Source organism: Atractosteus spatula, chromosome 5 (assembly GCF_055471065.1).
Source record: "Atractosteus spatula isolate fAtrSpa1 chromosome 5, fAtrSpa1.hap1, whole genome shotgun sequence".
Lineage (NCBI taxonomy): Eukaryota > Metazoa > Chordata > Actinopteri > Semionotiformes > Lepisosteidae > Atractosteus > Atractosteus spatula.
In genome coordinates, this window is record NC_142710.1 from 23,018,252 (window position 1) to 23,045,537 (window position 27,286).

Below are 27,286 nucleotides of genomic sequence, written 5' to 3' on the forward strand. Positions count from 1 at the left end.
CTATTGTGCGTCCTTCCACAATATGTAGAGAAAGGGTAAAACTCAGTGTAGTCCTTTGGTGGGTCCTAGGCATCCTCTTAATCCTGGCAATCCTGAGGAATGTACTGTAGTTCCTTATGCTCCCCTCCTCTATTTCCCTTGTCTTTGTGTGCTGGTGAGTCCATATCACTGAGGTTTTTTGAAGCCCCACTAACCATGGCTCAGGACTTGCAGTGATGTGTTGTGTATTTACACCCAGATCTAGAGCCCCCCTCTCAGTGTGAGAGGGCATTTAATGTCCCAAAGAAGAGAAGACGTCACCAGTACTGTATCAATATTTTCCCATGTCACCTCTGAACTGTGTGGTAAATAACAAATGCTTGTGCAAGGATCTTTGATCAATGGGAAGGATCAGAACAAGAAAAGACAATGCACCGTGACACTGGCCATTCTGTGCAAACTTAAACATAAAGTCACCCATGTTTTCAGTCGATGACAGAAGCACCAGTACTGATCTCAACTCTGAAGTACCCTTACTACAACTCACCCTGGTGTATATGCCAAAATCTCAACATGATACCATTTTAGTAACATTGGGTGTGTAGATGGTCCTTCAGTATCTTTCTCTACATGGGAGAGGTATGTAGCAGAGACTCCTGCTGGCCATGAAGAGTTATCCCAGATAATCAAATAAGATTGTGAAACAGTAAAGGAGCATTGTGGCAATGAAAATGTGTACACTTCAAGGGATGTTGTCATAACCATATGATGACATTGTAAAAAACAATATAACAAAGCTTCTCAATGTTCACACTTTGGTTTGGGACATTCTGACTTCTTGACCTGTATAAAATATCCCCAAGTCAAAAACATATACACAACTTAAATATAATTAATAATTTATTATAATAATAATATAAATAATAATTTATAATTGCTTACACTTATATAGCTTACACTTACACTCCACTCAAAGCTCTTTAATGGGGACTCCCCTCCACCACCACCAATGTGTAGCATCCACCTGGATGATGTGACAGCAGCCATAGTACACCAGAACGCTCACCACACATCAGCTATCAGTGGGGAGGAGAGCAGAATAATGAAGCCAATTCATAGATGGGGATTATTAGGAGGCCATGATTGGTAAGGGCCAATGGGAAATTTGGCCATGATGCCAGGGTTACATCCCTACTCTTTTCAAAAAACGCCCTGGGATTTTTAATGACCACAGAGAGTCAGGACCTCAGTTTTACAGTACGTCTCATCCGAAATATGGCGTCTGTTTACAGTATAGGGTCCCTGTCACTATACTGGGGCATTAGGACCCACATGGACTGCAGGGCGAGCGCCCCTGCTGGCTCCACTAACACCTCTTCCAGCAGCAACCTTGGTTTTTCCCAGGAGGTCTCCCATCCAGGTACTGACCAGGCTTGCACCTGTTTAGCTTCAGTGGGTTGCCAGTTGTGAGTTGCAGGGTGATATGGCTGCTGGTTCCAAATATGTTTCCAATGTGTTTCCAATGTCAACATCATGACTGAATGTCTGACATAACCAAAGACCACCATTTTAATATAATTTAAAAACTATGCTGAAATAAATGTAACTAAATAAAAGACTTCCACCAATATTTGTAAATGTTGTTATAATATTTAATTTAAGGTGAGGTACTGTAACATTTCAATTGTGTAGAAAGTTAATTACTCACAGTATGGTACTTATTCTTCATCAGAAGCAAGGAAAAACTGCTTAGTAAACAAATGATCCTGAGACTGAACTCTGACAGGGACTGAAGGTGGTAGACTCCAGACAACTGATGTAAGTTTGGAGATCTAAAGTTAAAACTTTATTGTTGGTTCATAAATGACTACAATCTCATATTGTGTTGTTGCTAGTCATATTACATATTGTTCAAGGGCACCTATCCAATTAATGAAACTGCAGCAAAACAACATCACTAACTGCTCATATCAAATAGATGCAATACAGTGTTTGCAGTGGAGGATTTTATCTTTAAGAAGCTATGCTTGTTTTCCATAACTAATGAGAAGGAAGTCAACCACAGAAAGAAACAAATATAATTTAGGGTTATTCAACCTTCTTGCCTGTTTTAGAATCAAACTGGTAAAATGAGGTCTTGTACTAATAAGCTTAACACACAAAGAGTACATTAGGTATGTCACACACCATTTGCTTATTGAAAATTCTGATATTTCTTATGAGACATTTTCTCTATTTTTAACAGAAAGGATTTAAAAACAGGTTGCTATTTTCAGTACTATTTTCCATCCACAGACATGCATTTCTTTTTCTGTCCCTCTTGGAAATGTAAGGCATTAACCTCCTATTTCTTGGCCTGACCTTGTCTTTTCTTGTAATATTGAATGCTGTTATGCTAGCATTTAGCTACTACTGGTCACGATTTTTGAGCCCTTACCTGATTTTTTGCTTCTGAACTCTTTCATCAGAAGATATAACACATACAAATTGCCTACAATATTATAGTAAATTAGTTGAATAGTGAACAAAATGAAGAGATGGTGCGGACTACAGTTTTAAAAATGTAAGATATTTATGTCTGGATTATTAATTTACAGAACGGATTAGTGAAGTCAGATATTTTTATATACAGTAAGGCCTGAGGACATACAGTATCATTGGCATTGTTGAAGAATGCTGTTTATCATCTGTGAAAGTTACACAAGTTTATAAAATCATGCGTTTTTCATTAATGTATGACTATATTTGTAATGGGTACATGGGAAAGAGTTAAACAAAACACATATTTCTAAGATATCTTTTCGTTGGGTAAAAACGGATATGGGATGAATCATTTTTGCAAAGAACATTACAAATACCCCTGCTTGAGTTTCTTCAACCCCTAGCTCACTGAGAGGGGAGAAAGGGGCAGCAGAAATAATATTCATTCCAGTTACTGTACATACTGTAGTTACACACTGATTTAAGAACGTACCTCGTTAGGAATTTATGTTATATTCACAAATAATTAACAATGATTAGACGCTCAACAGAAAAATCATTCCATTATTTAATATATATGCTTTTTAGTTGGCATAGGAAAAAGCTGTGTTTGTGTATAACAGTTCTGATGTTCCCTCTACTGGTAAGAAAAATATAATACTTCACTCACATTCGGAATCTGTCAAGATTTAAATAATATAAACGTGTAAACAAACCAGTATATGTGCTGTACGTAGGCAATTAGTTAATGTGGTGTTTGATTAAAAGATTGACTAGTTAAGGTGACTGACAATAGCGTAATGGTGAGTTTGATTGGCACTTCGATATGAAATGTTAAATTAATGGTTTTTCATGTCAGCATTGAATCGCAGTTTCTTTTAACGTTTAGAAAAAAAAGTCATTTAGAAAACAGTAAAATGTTCTCATCTGTATTTTTATCAATGGAAGACACACTCTCCAAATATATCATACGACAATTTCAATTTCTACTGAAGGTAATTCTCAAAGAACTCAAGATTCTGTATATAATTCGAAACTAATCAACGAGTTTTATACGCCAAAGAGCACGTACTGTATTACATACATAGCGCTCCAGCCGGTACAGGCTGAGGTAGGTTGATGTGAGCAGTTGCTGTTTTTCATTGCTGAGTAGGTAGCGGAAGGTTTCATGTTTATAAAACGTCGTGATTTTAGTTTGGATTATACAAAACAAAAGCAACAACAACGTATATTTATTTTAAAATGTTTAGAACAGTAAAGCATTGTACAAATGAAACAGTACAGGAAGTCGAAACGGAGATAAGTCGTTATTGTGTATCATATTTTCAGATTTTTGTTTTTTAATATCAAATGTGAAGAGCGATCTTGTATGAGAGGTGGCGTTCCTTTAGCAGGGAGGAGATCAGAGAGGCTGAAATGGGGAGTGAGAGATCTGTGGTTTATCATCACTAAATCAGTGACAGTCTCCGAGCATCTCCTTTGCTGGATAGCTGTAGAGCGCAGTTAAGAAAAAAAAACAGCAGGCTTCGCCGAGGATATTTTCATGGATGTATTTGGAAAACGTGCAGCTTCAGTTTTCTGTATAAGCACTTTAATTTTCTGTCATTCCTGAATGCGCTGGGAATTGAATACACATTAAATTCAAAGGACGATTCTTGGATATTCGAGGTAATTCAGCGGTTCCCATTTCATGGGGAACTAAGCATATATGATGGACCAGTAAAGATACCTGCTCTTGGCATTTCATGAACCACATCTGAGGTGAGTTTATACTATGTATACATAGTGTTAAACAAAAGCAGTGGTTTTAGAACAACTTTACATGAAGTTTCCCTAAATATTCTATATACGCCTTTTGATGATACTTGGTATTCATAAGTCATTTCATGTGTAACAGAAGAGTATTCTTTGTATCGTTTGTTTCACAATACAGTATTTTAAATGTTAATGCGTTTGAAAGGGATCGCCACGGCTGCAGAGTAAAGGTGGGATAAGGTTTTATTTGTTTTCTATTTGGATTGGGAAAAAAGCCCATTTCCAAATAATACAGATCTTTATTTGATTTTATGTAACTGAAATTGTCAGGACGAAAAAGGATTTTTTGAATTATGCGAAATGATATTGATTAGCTGTTCCAAAAGAGTCCGTCTGGGGAGAGCTTTAAAAGAAGCCCCTGAACACATCCGACACTTAAGGAATACCTGCAGTTAATGTGTTCCACGTGTCTTTAGAGCGAGTTTATGTTTTTACCATGTTGCGTGACTGCAGTGTCTTCGTAACGAAAATCAACCATAGCTGGTTACAAGCAAGCTATTTCCAGATAACATGATCAGCATTAAGTTTATGACCTCTCGATAAAAAGAACAAGCAAGCACACATGTATCAGATAATTAGCACATTAATTTTGAAGCGAGTAAATCAAAAGTAATCTGTGTATACTGTACAGTACTTTTATAAACAATTATGTGAGGTTGAAACTAGCCTTTTCGTTATTTTTAGTTCAAATAATTTTGTTAATGCTTCTTAAAACTCTTAAGCAATTTTACTATACGTTACCCTTGCAGTTGTTATGTTTATCATTACACGTTTAATGATATTCTTAATTATATATTGTAATATCTGTAGCTGTTTGGCCACACGTTTGCTTGTTTTATATCTTGTTTGCTAATGTCCCTTAAAGGCTACCCACTGAATCCATTGGGTATAGAATGTAGAATGATTCCTATACCAAGATTAAAAGGACAACCACAGCTCTGGCAGATGAATGGAGAGCCCCCTCCGTGGATTTGGATGATCCCAGCCGCTTCTGGGCTTTACAGGATAGGGGGTGCTCCACCTCCACTCTTAGTGTCTTCTCCGCACCCACCTCCGCTGCTGCGAGCTGTAACTGGCTGGCAACTTCCCTGTGACCCTTTTCTGCCTTTGATACGGATGCCCTCTGCACCAGAACCGGCTGTTCATCAGTTCCATTTGCCAAACGTTCAGGTACGGAGGTCTGTGATGATCACCAACTTTGTGTCTGTAAATTATTTTCCTACTTTTCTGATATTCTTGAATGAGATGGTGCCCCCAGTACGCACACACAAGCAAACGTGCTTACACTATAAATATGCCATGAGACTACTCTTCAAACATCATCGAGTTTGAAGTTTTTTATTATAATGAATTAGTACATGGATACAGTGACGGTGTACACACACTGACATGCAGTTTCAGAATTATTTAATTCCTATATAGTTAGTCTTTTGAAAGTCTAATGCAGCACGCAATGTATAGCCTGCAAATACAGTAGTTTGTCATGGCGCCCTTTTTACCACTAGAGGCGTTCACTGCAATATACTGTAGTCCAGATTTAACCGGCTTTTTTGTGCCAAATTTAAGGTGAAAGTGAAACGCAGCACTGTTTTTAATCCGGCAAGTGAGAGCACATATATACTGTATATATATATGCTTAGTTACTGTATTAGTCCAATAATTAAAAGAAAATTGTTAATACAAGAATATAATGCAATATAATTTCCTTTTATATTCTACAGAATTTCTCTAAACAAAAAACTGAATATAATAACACAAGAGGCGAGGGGTGTAATTGAGTATTAGTAGCAAGTATCCTCAGAAGCTAGAGATTTCCCTGCCAAGTCATATATTGTGTTAGTTATGTAATATAACACCATGGTCAGAGACAAAGCACTTTATAGCACATAACCTGCTGTAACACCATAATGCATCAACAAATTGATGCCATTAGAATTGTCTCCAGTTAATGTATTTGTTTGCATCAACTATTAGAAAAAAATATGCCTTTATGCTATGCAATCTGTATTTTTAACACCTACTGTCAATTTACTGTTACAAATGCACTTTTACAGGAAACCGTATGGCTTATTCTTTTGAAGTAAAGTTAATTGACTTACAATCTTTCTGAATGTTATTTTATTGTTAAATGAAGGTGTAATTAAAAATAAAAACTGTAATTCAAAGCAGATTTGCTCCAGTTTAAAACATTTTTATATGACAAGATTATTGAATGATATCCCCAATTAAATTTAATAACATCTTAAAAGATTTTGTTATCCTTTATTCATTATCTTTTGAATTTTATGTATGTTTACATCATTTCAGATTAACTCAATACTAAGATATATCAAAATTATTATGAATGAAGTTATCTTAAAATGAAATGTATATTTAAAAATAATTTGAAATTACTTCTTGTTCATTTTACAGTAGGTATTTAAAATTAGTCTCAAGTGTATCTTGAATGACTTCCTGTTTACTTTGAAGTCTTCCTATTAACATTTAACAACTCTTTGGTTATTGATAACCCTGCATCTATTAACAACTGTTTTTTTTAATATAAGTGTTTCATTTTCAAACATGTTGACATTTGACATCTGATCTTATTTTATATAATTACATATTACATTTTCTTTCAACAAAGATGTATTAATTTATATCTGCAAATTGTTTAAAGATATCTTGATTTATTGATATGAACACAATAGCTCTAAATTAATAGGAAGTACAGTATTGTAAAATAGTAATGTGGCTTGCCATAGAGAGCCTGAAATGAGTTATGCATATTACAAGTCTATTCAGAATGTTATCTACCACAACACACTGTCTAATAATTGCTTGATGCCAAATAGTATTATCGCCTAGTTATACTAGCTAAAAATTTCTCCTTCAGCAATCATTTTGACAGATCAATTTTTTATTTAAAATAAAAATATGTTATGATATTTATTAACAAGACATTTCATGCTATTACCTATCTGCTTTGTACTTAAATGTCAGCTGGTATGTACTAGATTGGTGAAGAAATTTAGAGAAAGAAAAAAATATCAAGCCAGTGACTGGTACAGTATATTGATTTTCTCTTTTTATCATCTCTGAGTTTACATGGAAATATGTAAAGAACATAAGGAAGTATATATAAAAGTTGTAGCCTTCAATACTATGACATATATTTGATGATATAATGAAATACGCATACTGTATATATATAAAATCTAAACCAGTCTTTCCTTTAGTTTTAAAAATATTCTGAAGGCACACTTTGACAAGTACTTCACGTAATTCACTGACAAAATATGACAAATACTGTAGATTCAAATAATGACATAATTTAAATTTAAATGTCAAAATATATCCAGAAGCATTACCATATATACTGTATGTTATTTGGCCATTTTTAAATTATTTTTCTATATATATATGTAAACTATAGTCTGTGTATATACATCTTTATATTACTTTTCCATATAGATTGGAAGAAAATATAATTCACACTGGCCTGCAGTTTTATTGATACCCCTTCAAAGTCATATATACTGTATGGGGGATGATTGTAAAAACACAAAAAGGTAACTCTACTACTTTCTACTGTAGTGTCAATTACAATGAGATTTATGGAGACTGATATAGTTACATCCTTGCCAGGAAGGGTATGTTGTCACCATGGGTTGTGAAACAGGTAGTTTGGGAGAAACTATAAATCCAAAGGCAGAAGCTGAAGATTTTCAGCACAAACTAGCTTATTCAGGATACAAAGGGTCGCAAACAGCCATTCAATGTCCCCTGAATGAATGTGGTGATGTTTGTTAACCAATGTGATGCCATGTAGTGAAGGCCTTTGTGAAGGTGAAGCAATGGTGAAGCTCATGTTATGAAAATCTTCATACCCACTGTGGAATAATGTTGTTGCTATACAGTATTATGTTTCAGGGTTGTTTTGTACCTATTGTACCTATTGTTCTGGAGCCCTTGTCAAGACAGGAGAATGTACAGTACCAGCACATTTTGGCCAAAAACCTGGTTTCTCTGCCAAGAAGGTCAAACATGGTCAAAATGATCCAGAGTATAGTTAACAAAGGGGTAGTTAACTGCACAATAAATAAATGTTCTTGACTAGCAATCTCAAGCTCTAGAACTCAAGTCTGATTGAGCATGCATTATTAAAACTCCATCATTGTTCTTCCTGGAGAAATGGTTGAAAATTTCCCATCAGAAGTGCCAGAACCTTACTGCATGCCACAGAAGGCATCTTGCCAGTTTATTCTATGCCAGATGGAAAATACTAATTACAAGGGCATGAATAAATTGTGACCCTCATGTTTTCAGAACTTAATTATGATAAATATGACTCTGTGCAAAGCTGTTTAGATTACAGTATGACAGTTTGTAGATTTCTAAGACATTTTATCCATTTCATCATTGTGTTGTGATGTGATGTGTGATGTGTTTTGTTACTATTTCAGAAAGGGCACTGCATATCAGTAGCTTAACATACTTACAAAGAGCACATACTCCTTGTATTCTAAAAGCCTAATAGTCACTTTTCCATCCAAATGATGTAACCGCTTATGATCGTGAAACATCCATTGTTTCATGTTAAGCCACATTGACTGAGATAGGGCTACCTTAGTTATTTTCAGTGCCATTCAGAAATGCATCTTCTGAAGAAACATACTTAATAGGAGTTTTCATGTCTTGACAACAACAGTAATGATGTTTCAAAGAGAGGAGCTGAACAGAGCTGACAGGCTTGCAACAGTACCATATGGAAAACGTGTTTATAAATTCAGTCACTGTATCAGCAGAGTAAAACTAAGAGAAACTCAATACACTAGAGACAATGTGAATATTTATCATCAGTCATGGATAAGAATTAGCTAAAAGCACTTTTTAAAATTGATTGCATTTGAAATTAACAGCATATGGATTCTGTAATTGAAAGTAGGTTAGATCTTTCATTTTCGCAAAGTAAAACTGCTTGTATTGTTTTAATTTGATATTTATATTAATACAGTTTGATTGAAAAGACTGCTAATTTATCTGGCTATATCTATGTTTTTTAAAAAATAATCTTTTTCTGTCATTTTATATCATTCTTAATGTTTATTACTTGTTCTGTCATTGATACATTCAATCAATTCAGTTTCCAACCAGTAAAAAAATTTTTTTGGGAATTTTAGTGAAGAAGGACCATCTGAATGGTTCATGCAACCAGTTAAACCTGTCTCATAAATATACAACTACATCAGTTTTTATTATAAATATGATCTTTTCTGTATGGCCATAAAAACCTTTCCTAATGTCTTAGAAAATTAGGGATTAAAATGGTGATGTTTATGGCTTTTATGGTCAAAAACAATAATATTTGTTTATATTGTCATCATATTCAAGTTTCCATGTTTTAAATTAAAGAATTATAGTTTTGATTTATATTACCAGCTATAAAACTATTAACAAAGCATGTTACAATCCTTCATTATCATTAGTGAGAAGTCTAATAACATGTGTAATTCTTATCTCCTTGATATTGTTTATATCTGCTTTCTTTAAAATGATTAATTGAAATATTGATGTGTTAATTAAGGGTGGGAAAATTAAGGGTGATTTGTTGTAATGTGTTGAGTAGGATAAAAAGGTTTTAGTCATAAAAAATCCACATATTTTTGGTAGAAGCCTGAGGTAGCAGTTACAGTACATACTGTAAGTGACCTCTGTTTATTTTGTATCTAATTTCTTTCTAGTTCAAAATGCTGTCATTATATTTTTCCCTGTTACTTTCAGTGGGACATGCCCTCTCGACATCATGTTGTGGGATTCCAACCTTCGACAAATGTGGATTTGCTTCCCATTATCCCTCATGTTTACACCTCAGTGCTGCCCCCTCATTTGGGGAAAAGATGGGTAGAAAAAAGGACACCAGATTACAAGGTATTAAAGAGTAATGATAGTATGCAAGGATCAGTCATCTTTTAATAATATATACGATATACTTTTGCTTAATTTCAGCACTGGCTACTAAATGATCACTTTATAAAAAACAGGAATATTTCTTGAATGTGTTATAATAAATGTACTGTATATAGCTAATAGAAAGCTAAATGAAAACTTTAGATTTGGAATTGCAAAGACTGATAAGTCTAACACATGTAGTATAATCGCAGATTCATTGTGAAGAAATTATATTGAAATATTTAACTGTATTTCAGATTTACTTAAATAATGCCCTTGCTATGGATACAACATGGATAAATCCTGAAGAAGTGAGAATTTTCCAGAGGCATGAAAAACCACTGCTGATGACAAATCAAGTGGCAATGAGTATATCTAGGCCAGCTGCTGCCTCAAGGAATTTTCATACACTACTTGTATCACCTCAGCCTATATCAGGTTAGTGTTAAAATTTATTACATGTAACAAGTTTACAAGCTGACGCCTTGTAAAATGGGGCTCTATTTATCAGATGCTCTCCTTCAATTTTGTATTAGGATCTGTTCTTAAAATTGAATCTTCAACAGAAATAAAGTGAAAAGGTAATGACTGACACAAATATGTTTAAGGATTCCTTGGAAATCTCAGATACTGTAAATTATTTCCTGTGTTTTTGTCCTTCAGCAGAAACATTAGCAATCTAATTCATTAACTCAAGACAAATCAGAAAATATACAGTAAATGAAACTAGTGCTGGAAATCCTTTTAATTAGTGTCAACTAAGGGGCATTAAAAACACAACAAGTGCCGTTAATTTCAGTACTCATTGGTTTCATTTAAGGCCTCTCGGTATAGTTTCTGTTGGTTTTGTTACCTTGAGCATAATAATCTGTTATTTCTACTTGTTTTGTTCCCAGTGTGGAAACCCTGAATCAGAGGTTACCATTCTCTTACAGACACAGACCTCGGAAGTCTGCTGGTACACAGCATTCTACTGACATTTTATTATTAGTATTAAAAGCTCTGTCTGAAATTGATTTAGTTGTTAACTACTGTACTGATACCAAATGGTAAATGTTTCTGGTCAGCATCTACTGTCTATGGGCAATAGATCTGTAGTGGTAGAATTTAGAGTTCAGGGACTTACAGACCAGTTGAATTCCTCCTCCTATTAATAAAAAGGGAACAAGTTTCAGCCCTCCCAACTTTTTCAATGACCAAGGTTAGCAAATGACAATATATATGAAAATCTTAAGACCTCAATTAATAAAAAAATGAGATTTCCTGTAGTTCTTTCATTAATATTCTACATTTATATTTCACATGTAAGTATAGTTAGGTCTTAACAGTAGAAGGCAAAATACTAAGTAAAGAGACTAAATAAGAGAATACCTTATCAAGAAATGTTAGAATAACTAAACTCAGAGATTCTTATTAATTCCGTGTGGAACTCAAGACCCCACCAACATAGTAAGTGACATTGCTATGGAAACTTCATCAGTAAGGCTTTGATCTGAACCCATTTGTACCATGGTTCAAGGCGGAAACTAGGGGAAAAAAATAAAATTCGAGCCTGAGATAGCTGTGATATTCATTTAACTGTCTGCAAGGTGTATGTAACAGAGTCTTCACAGGATTTACTTTGCTTCTTTTCTTCTCATAAAACCAGGGGCATTCTAAGCACTTTTAGAAACTATCCCCTCAGGCCATTTGCTGAATAGATGGCCACAAATGAGCATATCAATCTGAAAAAGGACTTTCACTTTCAAATGAAATTATAAAAATATGCGTTTTAATGCCTGTGAAATGTTATTTTCATTCAGCACAAGAAGACATCATACATTTTTAAAGATGCAGTATAGTGTGACTTGTGGTGCATTGGTATTGAAATAAAACTGAGCTAGTCTGCTTTGATAAGTCATAGCTTTTTAATTTTGCTTTACTGTTTCACCACTCACTCTGCCTTTTGTACTGTAAAACTATAGATGAACTTGCAAAAAAAAATTCTTGGATATGTATAAAATAAGTAACACCATAGTAGGGTACATACCCACAGTTGTATCCACTGTTGGGATTCTCAGTGGAGAAGCTGGCTATGACTCACGAAGCTGGTCAGATAACCCACTGAGTTGAGACATTCTGAAATAAATCCCTTTACCCCTTTGCATTATTCTGTATATATTTACTGTATACAACCATATCCCGAAAGTATATATTATAAATATATTATAATATAAATTAAATAGAATCTCATAATATTTATACAGTATTTCAGCATATTTAATACTGTAAAGGAACAAGTAATAGGTTTATTCCATGCTGAAAAAAAGAATACAACATTTCGGCCTTGGAGCCTTCTTCAGGTGTGAGAAAGACAAGGCAGTAAGCAAAGGTAATGTAGCGGGAGAACAAAGGCTGGGAGAGAGGAGGAGTGAGAGGCGGGAGCAGGGGACAGAAAGAGAGGCCAATCAAGAGGTGTGAAGTCAGAATAGGTGTAGAGAGATGTGAAATGAAACCTCCAATGAATGGAGAAAATTTAGAAGAAAATTAGTCTGTCGTTAAGAGAAGGGGGAAGGTGTGATCCTAGCTGCAGGATAATTTTGGTTTCTATAGTCTTTCTGATGTATGAGTTCGGAAAACCGTCTTTGAGAACACAGATGGAGAGTTTAGAGTGGTCATGGCCATCAGAAATGAAATGGGAAACAATGGGCTTGGAGAGATCTTTAATCTTAACAGCCCTAACATGTTCTCTGATTTAATACTGTATACTGTATAATCTGTATATTTAATACTGTATATTTAATACTGAATACTGTATATTGTCTTGTGAACATCTGGAGCAAGGCATTTTCACAGAACACAAATCAATCCACTGAGTTCTATCAGCTGATTGAAGAGTATATTTTTACAGCTTTGAAGTTGACTTTTTCTTTAGCTCTTGATGCATATATAATTTAGGACAGTGACTTCTTGAAACATGCAGCAAGGACAGTTGATACCACTATGGCCAACTGACATGATACATTTATATTTTCAGGAAATTCCCATAATAGGTTAACATTAAATCCAAAGTACCATACACCATATAACCTAACTGTATGAATCAAAAACTGGTTAACAAACAAGTAGCAGTGGATTGTCTTAAATTCTCTGGTAAGCTGTAATGTGTCACAAAGATTCATTTCAGTGTCATTGCTCTTCTCAGGCTGTGTAAATGATTTAGATTCTCTTATACTTTTCTGAATTTGCAGAGGATACAAAAATAGTGGAGTGACAAACAGAAAAGGCACCAAGGGAATTACAGAAAAGCTTAGACAAAACAAAAGATTGGAAAGACACTTGTCAAATGAAATTCAACATTGAAAGTGATGCACACAGGAAGTAGAAATTTGCACGATGCACTGAACATACAGTACACAGCGTCTGGGAGATACAGTACACATACAAGGGATTTATGTGTAAATGTAGATTCTTTTATGTCATTGTGTCAGTGTTGGAAAGAAAAAGGCAAACATAATGCCAGGGGTATATACTGTAGCAGAAATTGTGGAACTTTAAATTAAGGCAAGTTATGCTCAAGCTTTACAATACACTATCATGATTTCATTTAGAAGTGTTCCACTTAGATCACTGAATCACAGAAAGGATATTGTAGTCTAAGTAAGAGTTCAAAGAAGAGCAATAAGAATGATTCCTGATTTCAGGGGATTGTCATACGTACAGTATATGGACAGGTTAAAGTACCTAAATCTCTTGTCTAAAACAAGAGAGAGACAGGATATTTGATCCGAGTATATAAAATCCTAAAGGGTATAGATAGGATCAACTCTAGGAACTATTTCATATTCACTTGTGAAACAAGGAACACATGGTTAAAACTGCAAACCAAATCATTTAGGATGGACAGTTGAGAATGTCTTTTAGACAAAAATGTGGTATCTGGAGTAGGCTTCCAGACCAAGTGATTAATGTCTCCATTGACAAATGGCAAGCATTTACAGTACTAACATACTAACCAAGATGTACCAAATGATTGTCTCTCATTTGCAACCCTTGTTGTGTACCTTATTTTTAATGAAACTTAAATTTAATACCAAAGTATGTTATTGAAATGGCAAGTTTTTTGAAAACGTATCAGTGTTAATCTGGTATCGCACCTCCAGCACCCATAAATCCAAAGACAACAGTTTAAGATCTGCAATATATAATGGCATCTTCAGGGAACAAAGAATTGAAAACTACCATTCAAAGCTGCCTGCATAAATATGGCCTTCATAGCTGGATTGCAAGGAAAAAGCCTCTTCTGAGAAGGAATCATAAAAAGAGACAACTGAAACTTGCCAAACATAATCTGAATGACATTTGAAATGATTAAATGAAAATTGCAATTTTCGGATATGCTCATCAGTGTCTCGGAAGCCGAAGGCTAGCTGTGGAGAGACCAGCAGAACAGGAAGACCCTAAGTGTAGCGGCAGGAACGGAGTATCAGGCTCAAAGTATCAGGGGGAGTCGGGGACGAAACATAAGCCCTCAGGTAGCCGACGTGGGGTGACCTGGTGAGGCAAGCCTCTCGACAACCGATCCCAATGCCGAGTGCAGAGGATAGGGAGACATGGAAATATTTGGCCTCAGACAACAAGACACACCGGAAGAACAAGTAAAGCACCTGGAAACTAGGAACAGGACAGAGAAGGATCGCCCTCTAGTAGAGGGCATGACAATCAGCCTCATATCTGGCATCAAAATGATGTTCATAATGAGAAAATGCGTTTATAATGTTGTGGGGTTGTTATGCATCTGCAGATCCTGGAGCCCTTGTCAAGATAGTGGAAATCATGAACGCAACTCTACTAGGATGTTTTAGACAGGCACCTGGTTCCTTCTGCCAAGAAACTCAGATTTGGCAGAAAATGGACATTGCAATATGACAATTATCAAATGTATACAGTATGTCTAGGTTCACAAAGGAATGGTTTACTGCACATAAATATATGTTCTTATCTGGCCATCTCAATTTGCATACCTCAATCTAACTGGACATTTGCCATTCTAAGTGAAGTTGGCAGTTCATTAATGCAAACTAAAGGGTCTGAAGGATTTAAAGTAAATCTACATGGAGAAATGTTCATAAATGCCCCCTCTGAAGTTCCAGGACCCTCATAGCACATTACAAAAGGTGTCTACTCAGTGTAATCCCCCCCAGAAGAGGATTTACAAATGATTAACTACAGCGGTGTGAATACATGTGACTGTAATTATGACAAATAGAACTTGACACTGTGCAATGATATTAAGTTCAACATACTGTATGACATATAACATTTTTAGATTTTTCAAATGAAGAAAAGTCTGTAAATCTTTCTTGTTCATCAGGGACAAAGAATCAGAGGACACTGTATTAAATATAAAATAATATACAATTTTAGTATAATTTCAAATTACTATTATTATTTGTAAACTCTTTAAATTTCAAGGTACCAGTAAAATATGTTTAATATATGCTTAATTATATTTTAAATATTTTGTTTTCATGGCTAATAGTTTGGATTTATATTTTATTATATAAAATATTTATTACACAATTATACACAAAATTGTGTAACATTTCCAGAATGAATGCTTATTTTTCTTGTATTTTTATATGTCACATTTAGTCTATATTGTGTTAAATGGGCTGCTTCAGAGATTTAAAGAATGCTGTTGGAAAATTAAAAAAAAAAACTTTCAGTACAATTTGAGATCCTTTGGAAAATGACATCTATAATCTAAGCTATAAACTACCCTTATCTGTGGAATTTGCTTTGAATGAGTGACCTTCAGTGTTCTCTCTAGTAGGATATATACTGATTTGTTTTGCATCACTGCACCTCTTTGTTTTGATGATGTCAGGTTAAGCAATAATAATCAATATACATGACAAAAACTGAAGCTATTACACACTAGGACACATTCTTCTCATCATTTTACCTATTGGTTTTCATATATTACTGTAGAATTTAATCAACAGAATAGTTAAGTTTTTCAAATCTACAAGTCATTTTTATCCCACAGCTACCGTTGTGATAAATTAACAAAAATAAAGGTCTTTTTAGCCTAGTATTATTAAAGTCTTATAACAGTGCAATATAAGCCTATATAAACACCTGCTACCATCCATTCTTCAAAAGTAAGTGTAAAATATGATTGTGGTTAAACTAAGTATTTTCAGAAGTGGGTCATAGATTGCCAGGCAAAAATTGCAATAACAAAAAATGTAGGTATTTCTGAATAATATCGTGTTAACATGACTGTAAACTTGTGGTTGTAGATGAATTCATCCTACACTGAGCTACAAAATCACCGAGCTAAAAAATAAGCACTTTTAAACAGCACCACAAAGTGTGGGCCCAACAGGAGACTGATCTACTGAACAGTAACAGTGTCTTAAACATAACTACAGCAGTGATTTCATTGCATATGAAAGAAAATGGCTACAGTTTATATAACTGTGCAACTAAACATTAATTTTCAGTCAGCTACAGTAAGTATTAAACAGTATTAAACTAGAAGGGTACCCTTATTCAGCAGTACAATATGAAGGGGAGAACACAAACGGAAAATAAAGGGAAGGACATTTAAGTCTGAGAACAAGAGTTTTCGTTCAAATGGTGGAGTATGGAACACATTTCTCAGCCATGTTGTAGAAGATGATACCATGACTTTTTTAAAGAAACGACTATCAAATCTTTATATTACATAGCCACATAAAACAAGCTAAATAGGCCTAATGACATCCTCTTGTCAAATGTTATGACATTCTTGTAGTCTTATATTGCTTATATTAAAGACACTGATAATAAAGCTCATGAAACAGCAGTTGTACTGTATGTTGTGTGCACATTTTCAGGCTCCATTAGGATTAGATTGAGAACCTGACATTTAAAAAGAAGGAACAACTGAAGTCAATTAAGTAAAAACTAGATTAATAGTAGAAGCAATTACAACAATAAGAATACACAAAAACTGGCTGTAAAATGAATAAGTAAATTTCTACTAATCACTTAAGCATCTAAGATTGTGTGATTTCTACAGCCTTTGCTTGTGTCAGACATTCTAATCAGGTATGAGCTGAGGCAATCATACTGTAAATCCCTTCAGCACTTCATTAGTTCAAATGCCTGCTTTTCTGCTTTTTATAAGCCAGAGCCAGCTTCCAACACAGCCTGGGATTGGCCTTCACACAATTAGTTGAGTGGCCTCTGTGAGGTCCCTCAGTCCAATAGTGCATTTCAAAGATTCAACCATGATGACCAAGGAGCTTTCAGGACAACTCAGCAATAAAGCTATACAAAGATCAGAAGAAGACTGAATATAACTTTGAGTTATATAAAGTCAATCAGAATCATAATGAAAAGCAGTTTTTATTTTAGATAAGACTACAAATCTTTAAAGCTGTCACACTGTGCTTATAAAAATATATATTTGATTACATTAATTATTTGACATGATTGGCTTTGATGGAGCAAAAGAACTACATTTCGTTTAACTTCAATTGTTCTGGCTCTTAACTGTCTTCAAAGTGAGATTCCAGCAGGTTTAATATCCTTAAACAATTTATGGTGTCATGAAAACAGAAAGTGAAACATTTAGCATTTTGTCTGAGAAACTCAAAGGATTATATAAGAGATTAATGATCAAGCAAATAATCGATTATCTTTGTATTGATTCTAAAATTCCGTGCTCTTATAAGGCAATTCATACTGTAGATGCCTTTATTCACTGCACAAAACCACTTAAATAATTTATAAATAACTAAAGGCCAATCAAGATTTAATTTAAGATAAGTTATGAAAATCTGTTTTAAGTGTGTTCTAAAACATTGGAATGAGGAATGATACCTGTTCTCATTTACTGTATATTAAGTGCAATTAAAAGCAAAATAATATTAACAAATTGATACAGTAGGTGGTATTCCTCAAAATAATTGAAGGTTCTGATTTTCTTTTAGTTTGTAAAGTAAATATACCTACAGTACATTATGCACTTTTACAAAATACAAACTCTAATCAGTCTCTTTGTGGAGCCTCAAAGTACAGTATAAAAAATAACATAGGGAGTAAGAAAAATTGTATAATGGGACAAATGACATTTAGTTTATCTGGCTTTGTCCTCAATTGATGTCTTTTAAATATTATCTGTTATTGTTTACGGATAAAGCTAAAAGATGCAGCTTGTTTTATAATAATCAGAAAAATATATACAGTTACAGTAACATTGTTTTGGTATTAGCATCAAATTTATATAGTATATTTGTAATGTATATTTAATCAAATTCAATCCTGTATAGATATTTTTATCTATAATATATGCTGGATGTTTGTAGTCACAGTCCTACCTCAGACATCTCCTGGGTGCATTGCTGTCCATGTATATTTCATGAAAATATCTGTTATTTTATAGTTGTGGCATATCCAAAATATTTTCAACACACTTTTCCCAAAAAATAATGTTTTTCTAATTAGAAGTTTTGAGCAAACGACAATCTTAACTTGCAACTTGCAGAACACCAATAATTTTAATAACAGAAGCAGGTAGAGAATTAATAAAAGCAATGATCTTTTGAATAATATGAATGTTTATTTATTGGAACTGTTTTATTTGCACTCTTTTAGCCTTGTCTTATCTCTCTGACTTCCACATTAGAGCCTAGTTGTGAATTTAGTACAGCTGCCATTTCAGAATGACATGCCAATAACTGGTAAATGTACGGAGACTAATCTGTTCCCTTAGTTTCAAAGAAAGTGTTCCCTCTAAGGCAAGCTTTAGTTTTCGTGCAGATCAGCATGGGAAAGCTTTTCTTACAACAGGTTCTGTTGATCCAATTCTCTATATAAACAAAGACCTTCAACATTCTTAAAATGGCAACCCTATTTACGAAAATATATTTAACAAAATAGCATAACAGTAAAAAGCAGTAACAGTATAAACCAGTATAACAGTAAAAAAAAAAGAACAGTGTTGTGCAAGGTCAGTTTTTCATTACACGTACTGCAGTGAACAAAAAGTGAAGACAGTTCTGAAGTCTTGAATGCGGAAATAGAAAGAAGTCTTATTGGTGAAAATCAAAGAAATAGATGGCTAAACAATAATCAGTATGAGCTTTTCATTGTACTGTTTCAGAAGTACATCAGCAGTGGACAGTTCCATTCTAGTGACCGTGTCCCCATATAACTAGATTACTTTTTGTTCTTCATTCATGTAATTTAAACCCACATTAATGATAGCCATAAATTTGGTACTATTAAAAGTAAATATTTTTAATTATAGAACTAAAATATATAAGAACAGTTAAAACTCTAGTCTCTGTTTACCTTTGGATTAAAGTTGTACAATCATGCTTCATTACTGCAGAAAGCTAAAACCCATTGAACATAGTCTTGATTTGGTGTAGTTAAATATGAAGTCTCTGATATTGTATGGTTTCATACCATTTTACATCCTAAAAGCATCATAATTATAATTAGATTGTATATGTAAGCATAAAGCAATGTAGTTTTCTCAGATTATTATTAGGAGATTTTTTGTCAGAAGATAATTAGCTAAACCTTGTCCTTTCTGTAACTAAGAGCACCAACAAGGACAGCATGACAAAAGTCAGACCAAACATAAGTATATTCCTGCTTCTCCACCCCAGACGGAGAAATGTTCTTATAATGACTGAAAGGTGGTACTAACAACTGAATTTAAAAATAACATTTCACCAAAACCCTATCTAATAATCCGAAAAAGTAACCTTCAAAACCTAGTCTAAGATGGACAAAAAGAAACAGAACTGTCCTCTTAAACTGAGTTTGTACACTAAAAGTACTACTATCGTTATGAAAAATGCTCTCAATGTATCACAAATGAGATTTCAATGTCTGAATATCATTAATTTAGATCACATTGAGGATACAGAAAAACAATGGGTTCATAGCAAAAAAATCATAAAGGACCCGAATTGTTATCCCTACTACAGAGTCTGTGATTACTTGTTTTCAGATTAGCTGAACATGTACAAGTCAAATGTTCACATTATCTTCAGCTCTGCACCAGCCAGGATTTGATCTTTGCCACACAACTCCAATTTCCCAGCAGTGGTGAACTCTGCTGCACTAAAAGACTGGCTCTCTCACCACATGAGATTTCAGTACTACCTGTGTTTTCAAGGCAGTGACATCACCTTATCCAGCAAGCTTTTTACTGATTGAGCTCTGTAACAATCTCCTCCTCAAAATCCTTACTTCTCCATAGCAATCTTAGTGACTGCTAGGCATGAATGTCTGTTATCCAAGTCAAGACACCAATGTAATAGTTCTGTTCTTTCTGGGATTTTGATCACAATTACAGTACTCATAGGCAACTTCAGGGCCATGCAGCACCACAGCCCAGACAATGGTGAATTTCAATGACAGGTCTCCCAGGGACAGAGAATTAGGCACTATCACTGGTGCTGTCTTCTGTGAAATGGAGGTGAAATCCCCTTCTAAAACTGACTTAATGTCAATGACACACTTACTGTATATTCACTAATTTGTTATAACTAAAAAGTTATAACAACTACAGTATGTGTTACAGCTACATAGTTTTAACATTGTTAAATCTGCAATGCTCTTTTAGATTTTTCTTGGGATAGATTTCTCTCTTGTGCTTTCTGTAAAATATCTATGAGAGGAAAAGTGAACCAAGCAAAGAGAGTTACATTATTTATGCTATGTAGCATTTCTCTTACAATTTATGCTAAGAGTTTAGTTTTAATTTTTAATAAAACTGGAGTGACCTATGAATAACTGTTACTCAAGCTTAAGCCACTTCTCTTGTCCCTACTGCTGTTTTTTTTTTAAATATTCCTTTCGCATCTCAACAGTTTCAGATCACAGGTTCATTATTTTATTTCAAATTTACCCATTGGGCATGTTTGAGATGTATTTTCTTGCAAATGTAGGAATGTCTCAGCTTTTAGTTGTTAACAATGTTGGCATTATGGAAAATTGTTCTGGTTTAAAAGGTTTTTGAACGACTGATCCAATTTTCATAAAGTGTACTGTTTTGCCCCATCTAAATGTTAAATTCTTTGACTTCCTGTTTATCTATGAAGTACCAAAATGACAATTGAAACACCTGTGTGATCTCAATTTCACTTTGCCTGACTCCGTGCCTCAACAACTGTTCTGTTATCTGTAGATTTTTAAAAAGACAAGAAAATTGCTTATAACTAGAAATAATTGAAGTCTAAACTATTTATTATTTGTGATGTCAGCCAGTGATTTATATTGTAACGCAACGGGGGCTCAGGCGGGCACCCTTGCCGCATCAGGTCGGCCCCACACCGTCCGGGGCTCGAACCCGGGACTTCCGCGTCTCTCTGCAGCGACCCAGCCCCGTGAGCTAAAGAGAGATCTCTCTACAGCCCAGTAGCTGTAGTCCTGCTATCACAGGGAAGGGCGGTGACGTCACCTGCTCTGGTACGCCGGCTCTTACACAGTACCTGTCGGCCGTAAGCGTTACACTCTCCCCCACTTAAATCGCCGTCCCCGGCGAAGGGCTATCCCACCCCGCTTCTGACACCAATGTAACGCAACGGGGGCTCAGGCGGGCGCCCTTGCCGCATCAGGTCGGCCCCACACCGTCCGGGGCTCGAACCCGGGACTTCCGCGTCTCTCTGCAGCGACCTAGCCCCGTGAGCTAAAGAGAGATCTCTCCACAGCCCAGTAGCTGTGGTCCTGCTATCACAGGGAAGGGCGGTGACGTCACCTGCTCTGGTACGCCGGCTCTTACACAGTGCCTGTCGGCCGTAAGCGTTACAATATTATTGTCTTCATACATAGAGAATAACTTGCTGGTATCCTAAATGACATTAATCAGAATATTTAAATAACCTTCCTTTTTCTTTACAATTGATGTTCATTGTGTTTTAAATATTTACGTACTATACATATTTCTATAGAAAATGTCATGGATGAATAATTTCATCAGCTATTCAGTCAAATGTATAGAATATTCTTAGAAGTGCATATACAATACAAATCTGAGTACATTAGGAAGCTCATTTATATTACTGCATTTGCATTGTGGAGAGAAAATGCTATGCTAAGCATCTTTCTTGATAGATTTTCATACGGAAGATTTTTATTACTCAGGGGGCTCCTCCTGTAGTATAAAATATTCTGAATGAGTATGTTGTGATGGAGTACACCAGCAAAAGATGAAAGAAGGGAAAGACCATTAAAAGAATGTTGGTAGTTTTCATATCAAAGAACAAAGGGAGCCCATTCATTATCCAGCAACAAGAATGTTCTTATCTCTTAAAAAAAAAAATCTCATTGACACAATACATATCCTTTATTATTCAAGTACATTATTTTTAGCTATTACTTAAATGGCTGAGACTGCATAAAGTATTCTTTCCACGGTCCTGCTAATTCTGTAAGCCCAATGACACATCATGGCAAGAGTGGTCAGTATTGCAATTGTGTCACAAGGTAATGTTCTGAAATTACTTTTGATCCAAACTGCTGGCTGATCACACACACAGCCGGTGACAGAAAGGCCTTGGCATGTCCTTTTTGTGAGATGGCAAATATTTGATTCAGTTTTCATTAATGTCATACTTCCAGTCACCATTAGGCATATGTCTGAATTAGGCTATTTTTAGGCTACGTTCAGAAATCTAGAATAATTTTGTTGAGTGATCTGCTAATGTTATCAGTGCAAACAGTTGCGTTCAGTGCTGTTGTCCTTACAAACACCTGATTGGTATCTCTGTGGGAGCTCTTCCTGTAACAGCATTCTTTGTGATTTGGAAGAACATCTGGACTATAGCCTGACTATTGAATGCTACCTGAGAATGATGGGAGTGATTATAAACCTGCATTTGTTTCCTTTCTGTAGGAGGGTGTCCAGTGGCTATCAAACGCGTTGGCAGCAACAAGAGGATTGCATTGGCTGCAGCTGCTATGATGACGGTGGAATCGGAAGCATGTCAGGGCCCATCTTCCAGCACTGCTCAGCCTTTCCACGTTCTGAGGCTTTCTCCCATCAAGATCCCAATTCTGTCAGCTCCTGTTTCAGGTAACAACACCGTTATAACTCTAACATGTTGGCTTCAGAAACAACAATAAGATGATGAGTGACTGTCAATATCGGTTTTATTGTATAACAAATCCTGCTTTTACGGTGTTTAATTTGTAGCAGTTTAGTTGTTCAAAGAAACTAGAATTTTGGCAAAACAAATAATGTAGCCAAAATAGACAGCTGGGCCTCTTGGTATCTTTGTTAAAGTCTACTGGAAGATAACTTGAGACCTAAAGATCTCAAAATGAATTTTTGAGATTTTTGACAATGCATAGCAGACAAATTGTTTTTTATAACCTCAGTGAAACTTGTAAAGTACTGAAATACTGATTATAAATTTGTTAAAGATAATTTCAAAAATACCAAAACAAGTTTTATGACATTTCACTTTTGATCACAATCAGGTACTATGTAATAGTGTTTCAAAACATTGTATAGTAAGGAGCTATGGTAAAACATCTGCAAAAGGGAGAATGTAAAAAGTCTTCCATCAAAATTGAAATTGAGAAATTAGAAAATAAAGACATTTTACCAGCTATTCAGTCAACTTAAAGAAGTGTTGATGGATTTTTAAATCAATACTGCTAATATAGAATTATTTTCTACAAATCAATTTAAAGTATAGTATATGTAGTTTCCCTATTTTGAATTTGTTTAAATTTTTACTTCTGTCTTAATAGACAGAAGAGATTATCAAGCTTGTGGGTTTTCCTGTCTCCCTCTAATGCATTAGATATAGTACAAGGATTTTTTTTTCTGTTCCGCTTAATTCAAAGGGTTTTAGATCATAACTCAAAACAAAAAAAATCTATTATGATTGCTAAAGCCTCTAGCCTTTATTAGCCTCTACCAGAACTCACATGTCTCTGAGAGATTACAGAAACAGAATACCACAGAGTGCTTTTGCTGAAAGTCTAAAGCTGCATGGTTTTGTACACATTCCTGACCCCAAAAGCTTCTTTCTCTGAAAGATAAGGCAAATGGAATTGTAACCCTGTTGAAGTGGAGGCATTCTTTTTGTAAAACCAGTTTAGTTAGGAGTAATGGCTTGAAAGTAAAATGGCTTGTAGTTCATATACTAGTGAGAATGCTGTGCATGTGTATTTTCTCATTTATTTACAGGCTTTATATAGAGCAATTCTTCTCAACATAATGCAGGGATAAATGAGAGCAAAGCAGGTCAAAATGATAAGAAGGTATATATTTACAAGAGAGACGTGTATATTGAAGGGAAGGCAAATTAAATATCACTAGCTTGTGATTTTTAATAACACTATTTCCCTATTACGATACATAAATCCCGCTGGTGTTTTCTCTTGGGATGCCAGTTGCCTGTTGATTAACACTGGTAGCTTCCCAGCAATTATGGACCAAAACCTATAAATGTGTAAAACATATTTAGAAATTGAACACAGGCAAAGCTGAATTTTAAGTATTGTGTTAAATAAGAAACCCAAAGAAAGAAAAGTTTTCATTTATTTTAAAATATTAAATTTCCACTTTCTAAATCATAATATCTCTTGTTTAATTTAGTGAGAATCCAAGACCTCAGTCAATACATATTCAGTTGTAATTTATTCAGAAGTCAAGCAGAAAACTAATTAGGATTTTATGCATATTCAATTTCTTAAATAAACAATGCAGCCATGATTCAGTTCTGCATTTCAATGCTATTCTAATGCCCTAAATACAGCTTTAACTGACGACCTTTTACAAAACATGTGTTTTGGAAGCAAATTGCAGTTATGTCTTATGTAAAGCCTGTAATGTTCCAAACTCATTGATTATAATTTGATTCCATACTAATACAATGTTCAATTTTGCACAAGGTTTGAGCTAGAAAAAATATGATTTGAAAATAAGCCTGAAACCTTTTGACATTTTTGTGCTTATGTGAATTTTGATTATTCTCATTTGACTGCCTGTAGTTTTAAAATATGATCTGATAGATGCCATTTAGCGTTGTAACGATTTTACTATGAAGCAGAGCTGTTTTAAAATAAACATGAATTCTATTTCTTTTATCCAAGCAAGCGGTAGTATTTGAAATGACTAGGTCAATTCTCACAGTCATTTGATTTTATTCTATATGGCACAATGGCACATGAAATCCTTTGGATGCTCAGCCTCATATACATTATATGTAAAAGAAAAGTTATATTTCACATTCATGGACAAATTTCTAATGGAAAAAAAAAACAATTCTCAATATGCTTCTTTTTATTGGGATAGCTTATGGTGGGGTTGTGGTTAACCAAAATAGAATTTAATTTATAAGAGATGTGTTTTATGGCTTTTCTGCCAGGCTAAGACTACATAAGCTTTGGGAATTGCTAGATTGTTTTAGTTCCTGCCCCATCTTAGACGACGCTTGCTCTTTTAAGATGTTTGAATATATTACCAGTTAGGCATGTATTTTATAATGTGTCTGCACAGTAACCTGACTTTTCAGGCTTGACATATGTTTGACTTTGATCCCGTTCAGTCCTCAGTCACTACCTTGTTAGGTTTGTACTGAACATATTGTATCCTTGGGTTCAACATACAGAAATAACAAACAATTGTGGAAAATAATTGAGAGATACAGGCTAAGTGAGGATCACCCGTTGTCTTTTATTGTGAGACCTCAAAGGATTGTATATAGAGGTAAAGATGAGGCACAATAACTCCCTGCATCTCTTAATACCAAACCTTTTCAAATGTATAGGTTCTCAAGAATATTTTGGATTGCTCATGGATTGTTTGAACATGATATTCCTGGAGGGCAGATTGACTTCTGTCTTATTCTATGAAACATCCATCTGTTTTGTAAATAGATAGTAAACACCTTGGGCCAGATGTGTTTTGTTGGAAAGACTGGAAATTAATTCTGTTATACTGAATGGCAGTAGTTAATTACATTGGCAGTTTGAGGCATTGCACTGCCATTGTAGGAAAAAGCATGTGTAGCACGCGAACTGTGCAAAGCCCATGTATATAAATGAGTTTGAAATTCTTCAAGCATCAGAAAGAATCCTGACATGCAGCTGTTAAGTTTTGTTCAATCCTGTGCATACATACAATCCTTAGATTAAAATGAAATATGTACAAAAATGCACCTGATTCAAAACATCATCCTTGTCCTCAGATATTACCTTGTATCTTAAAATGTAAAAATGTAACATTTCATTTCCTGTATGTCCTCAGCTTAGTTGGGAAAATATAACATTCAGCCCTTCACATCTTGAGAATTTCCTATATTCTTTGTCATGCTACTGTAGTTTCAAGATGGATTTTGAATAGAAAAGCATTAATGTGACTAATGTAAAGTTTGACCTTGCTCGCCTTTAATTACTGCTATATGCTGAGTGGCCACTTTATAGGGTACATCTGCCTAATAGCAAGCTGGTCCCCCATTTGCCCTCAGAACAACACTAATTTGTCGGGGATTAGATTCAACAAGGTGTTGAAAGGGCAGCACAGGCATGTTGGCCCAAGTTGACTGCAATCCGTCCCATAGTTGTAGCAAATTAGCTGGTGGTGCATCTCTACACCAAATAGCTTGTTGAATCCTATCCCACAAATACTTGAATGGATTGCAATCTGGTGACTGGGGAGGCCATAGCATTAAGCTCAATTCACTCTCATGTTACTGGAAACATCCCAGGATTTTCCTAGCCTTGTGGCATTAAGCATTATCCTTTTGAAAACGCCCATTCACAGATGGGTACACTACTGCCATGAGGGGATGCACCCGTTCAAACATCCTGTGGCATTCAAACATTGCCCTACTCATATCAAGGGACGCAATGTGTGCCACGAAAACACACCCCAGACCATTACACTGCTCCTACCAACCTCCATTGTTAACACCCGGGAGGATGGATCCATGGAGTCATGCGGTTTTCACCATATTCTGGTCCTTTCATCAGAGTGAAACAGCAGGAACTGAGATTTATCAGACCAGGTGATTTTTACAATCCTTCATTGTCCATTGTTTTTGTTGTGTAGCCCATTGCAACCACACCT

General features: G+C 35.0%; 1 protein-coding gene across 1 annotated transcript in view; it reads left to right on the plus strand.

The window, feature by feature from the left end:
* The first annotated feature begins 3,916 nt into the window (after positions 1-3,916).
* Positions 3,917-27,286, plus strand: part of tcerg1l (transcription elongation regulator 1 like) — a 96,628-nt gene continuing 73,258 nt past the window's right edge. Inside the window, exons 1-5 of the mRNA XM_088916410.1 lie at positions 3,917-4,221; positions 5,141-5,445; positions 10,039-10,185; positions 10,464-10,644; positions 23,096-23,275. Coding sequence (XP_088772536.1) covers positions 5,176-5,445; positions 10,039-10,185; positions 10,464-10,644; positions 23,096-23,275 — 778 coding nt within the window. The 5' untranslated portion in view covers positions 3,917-4,221; positions 5,141-5,175. The remainder of the gene's footprint in view (positions 4,222-5,140; positions 5,446-10,038; positions 10,186-10,463; positions 10,645-23,095; positions 23,276-27,286) is intronic.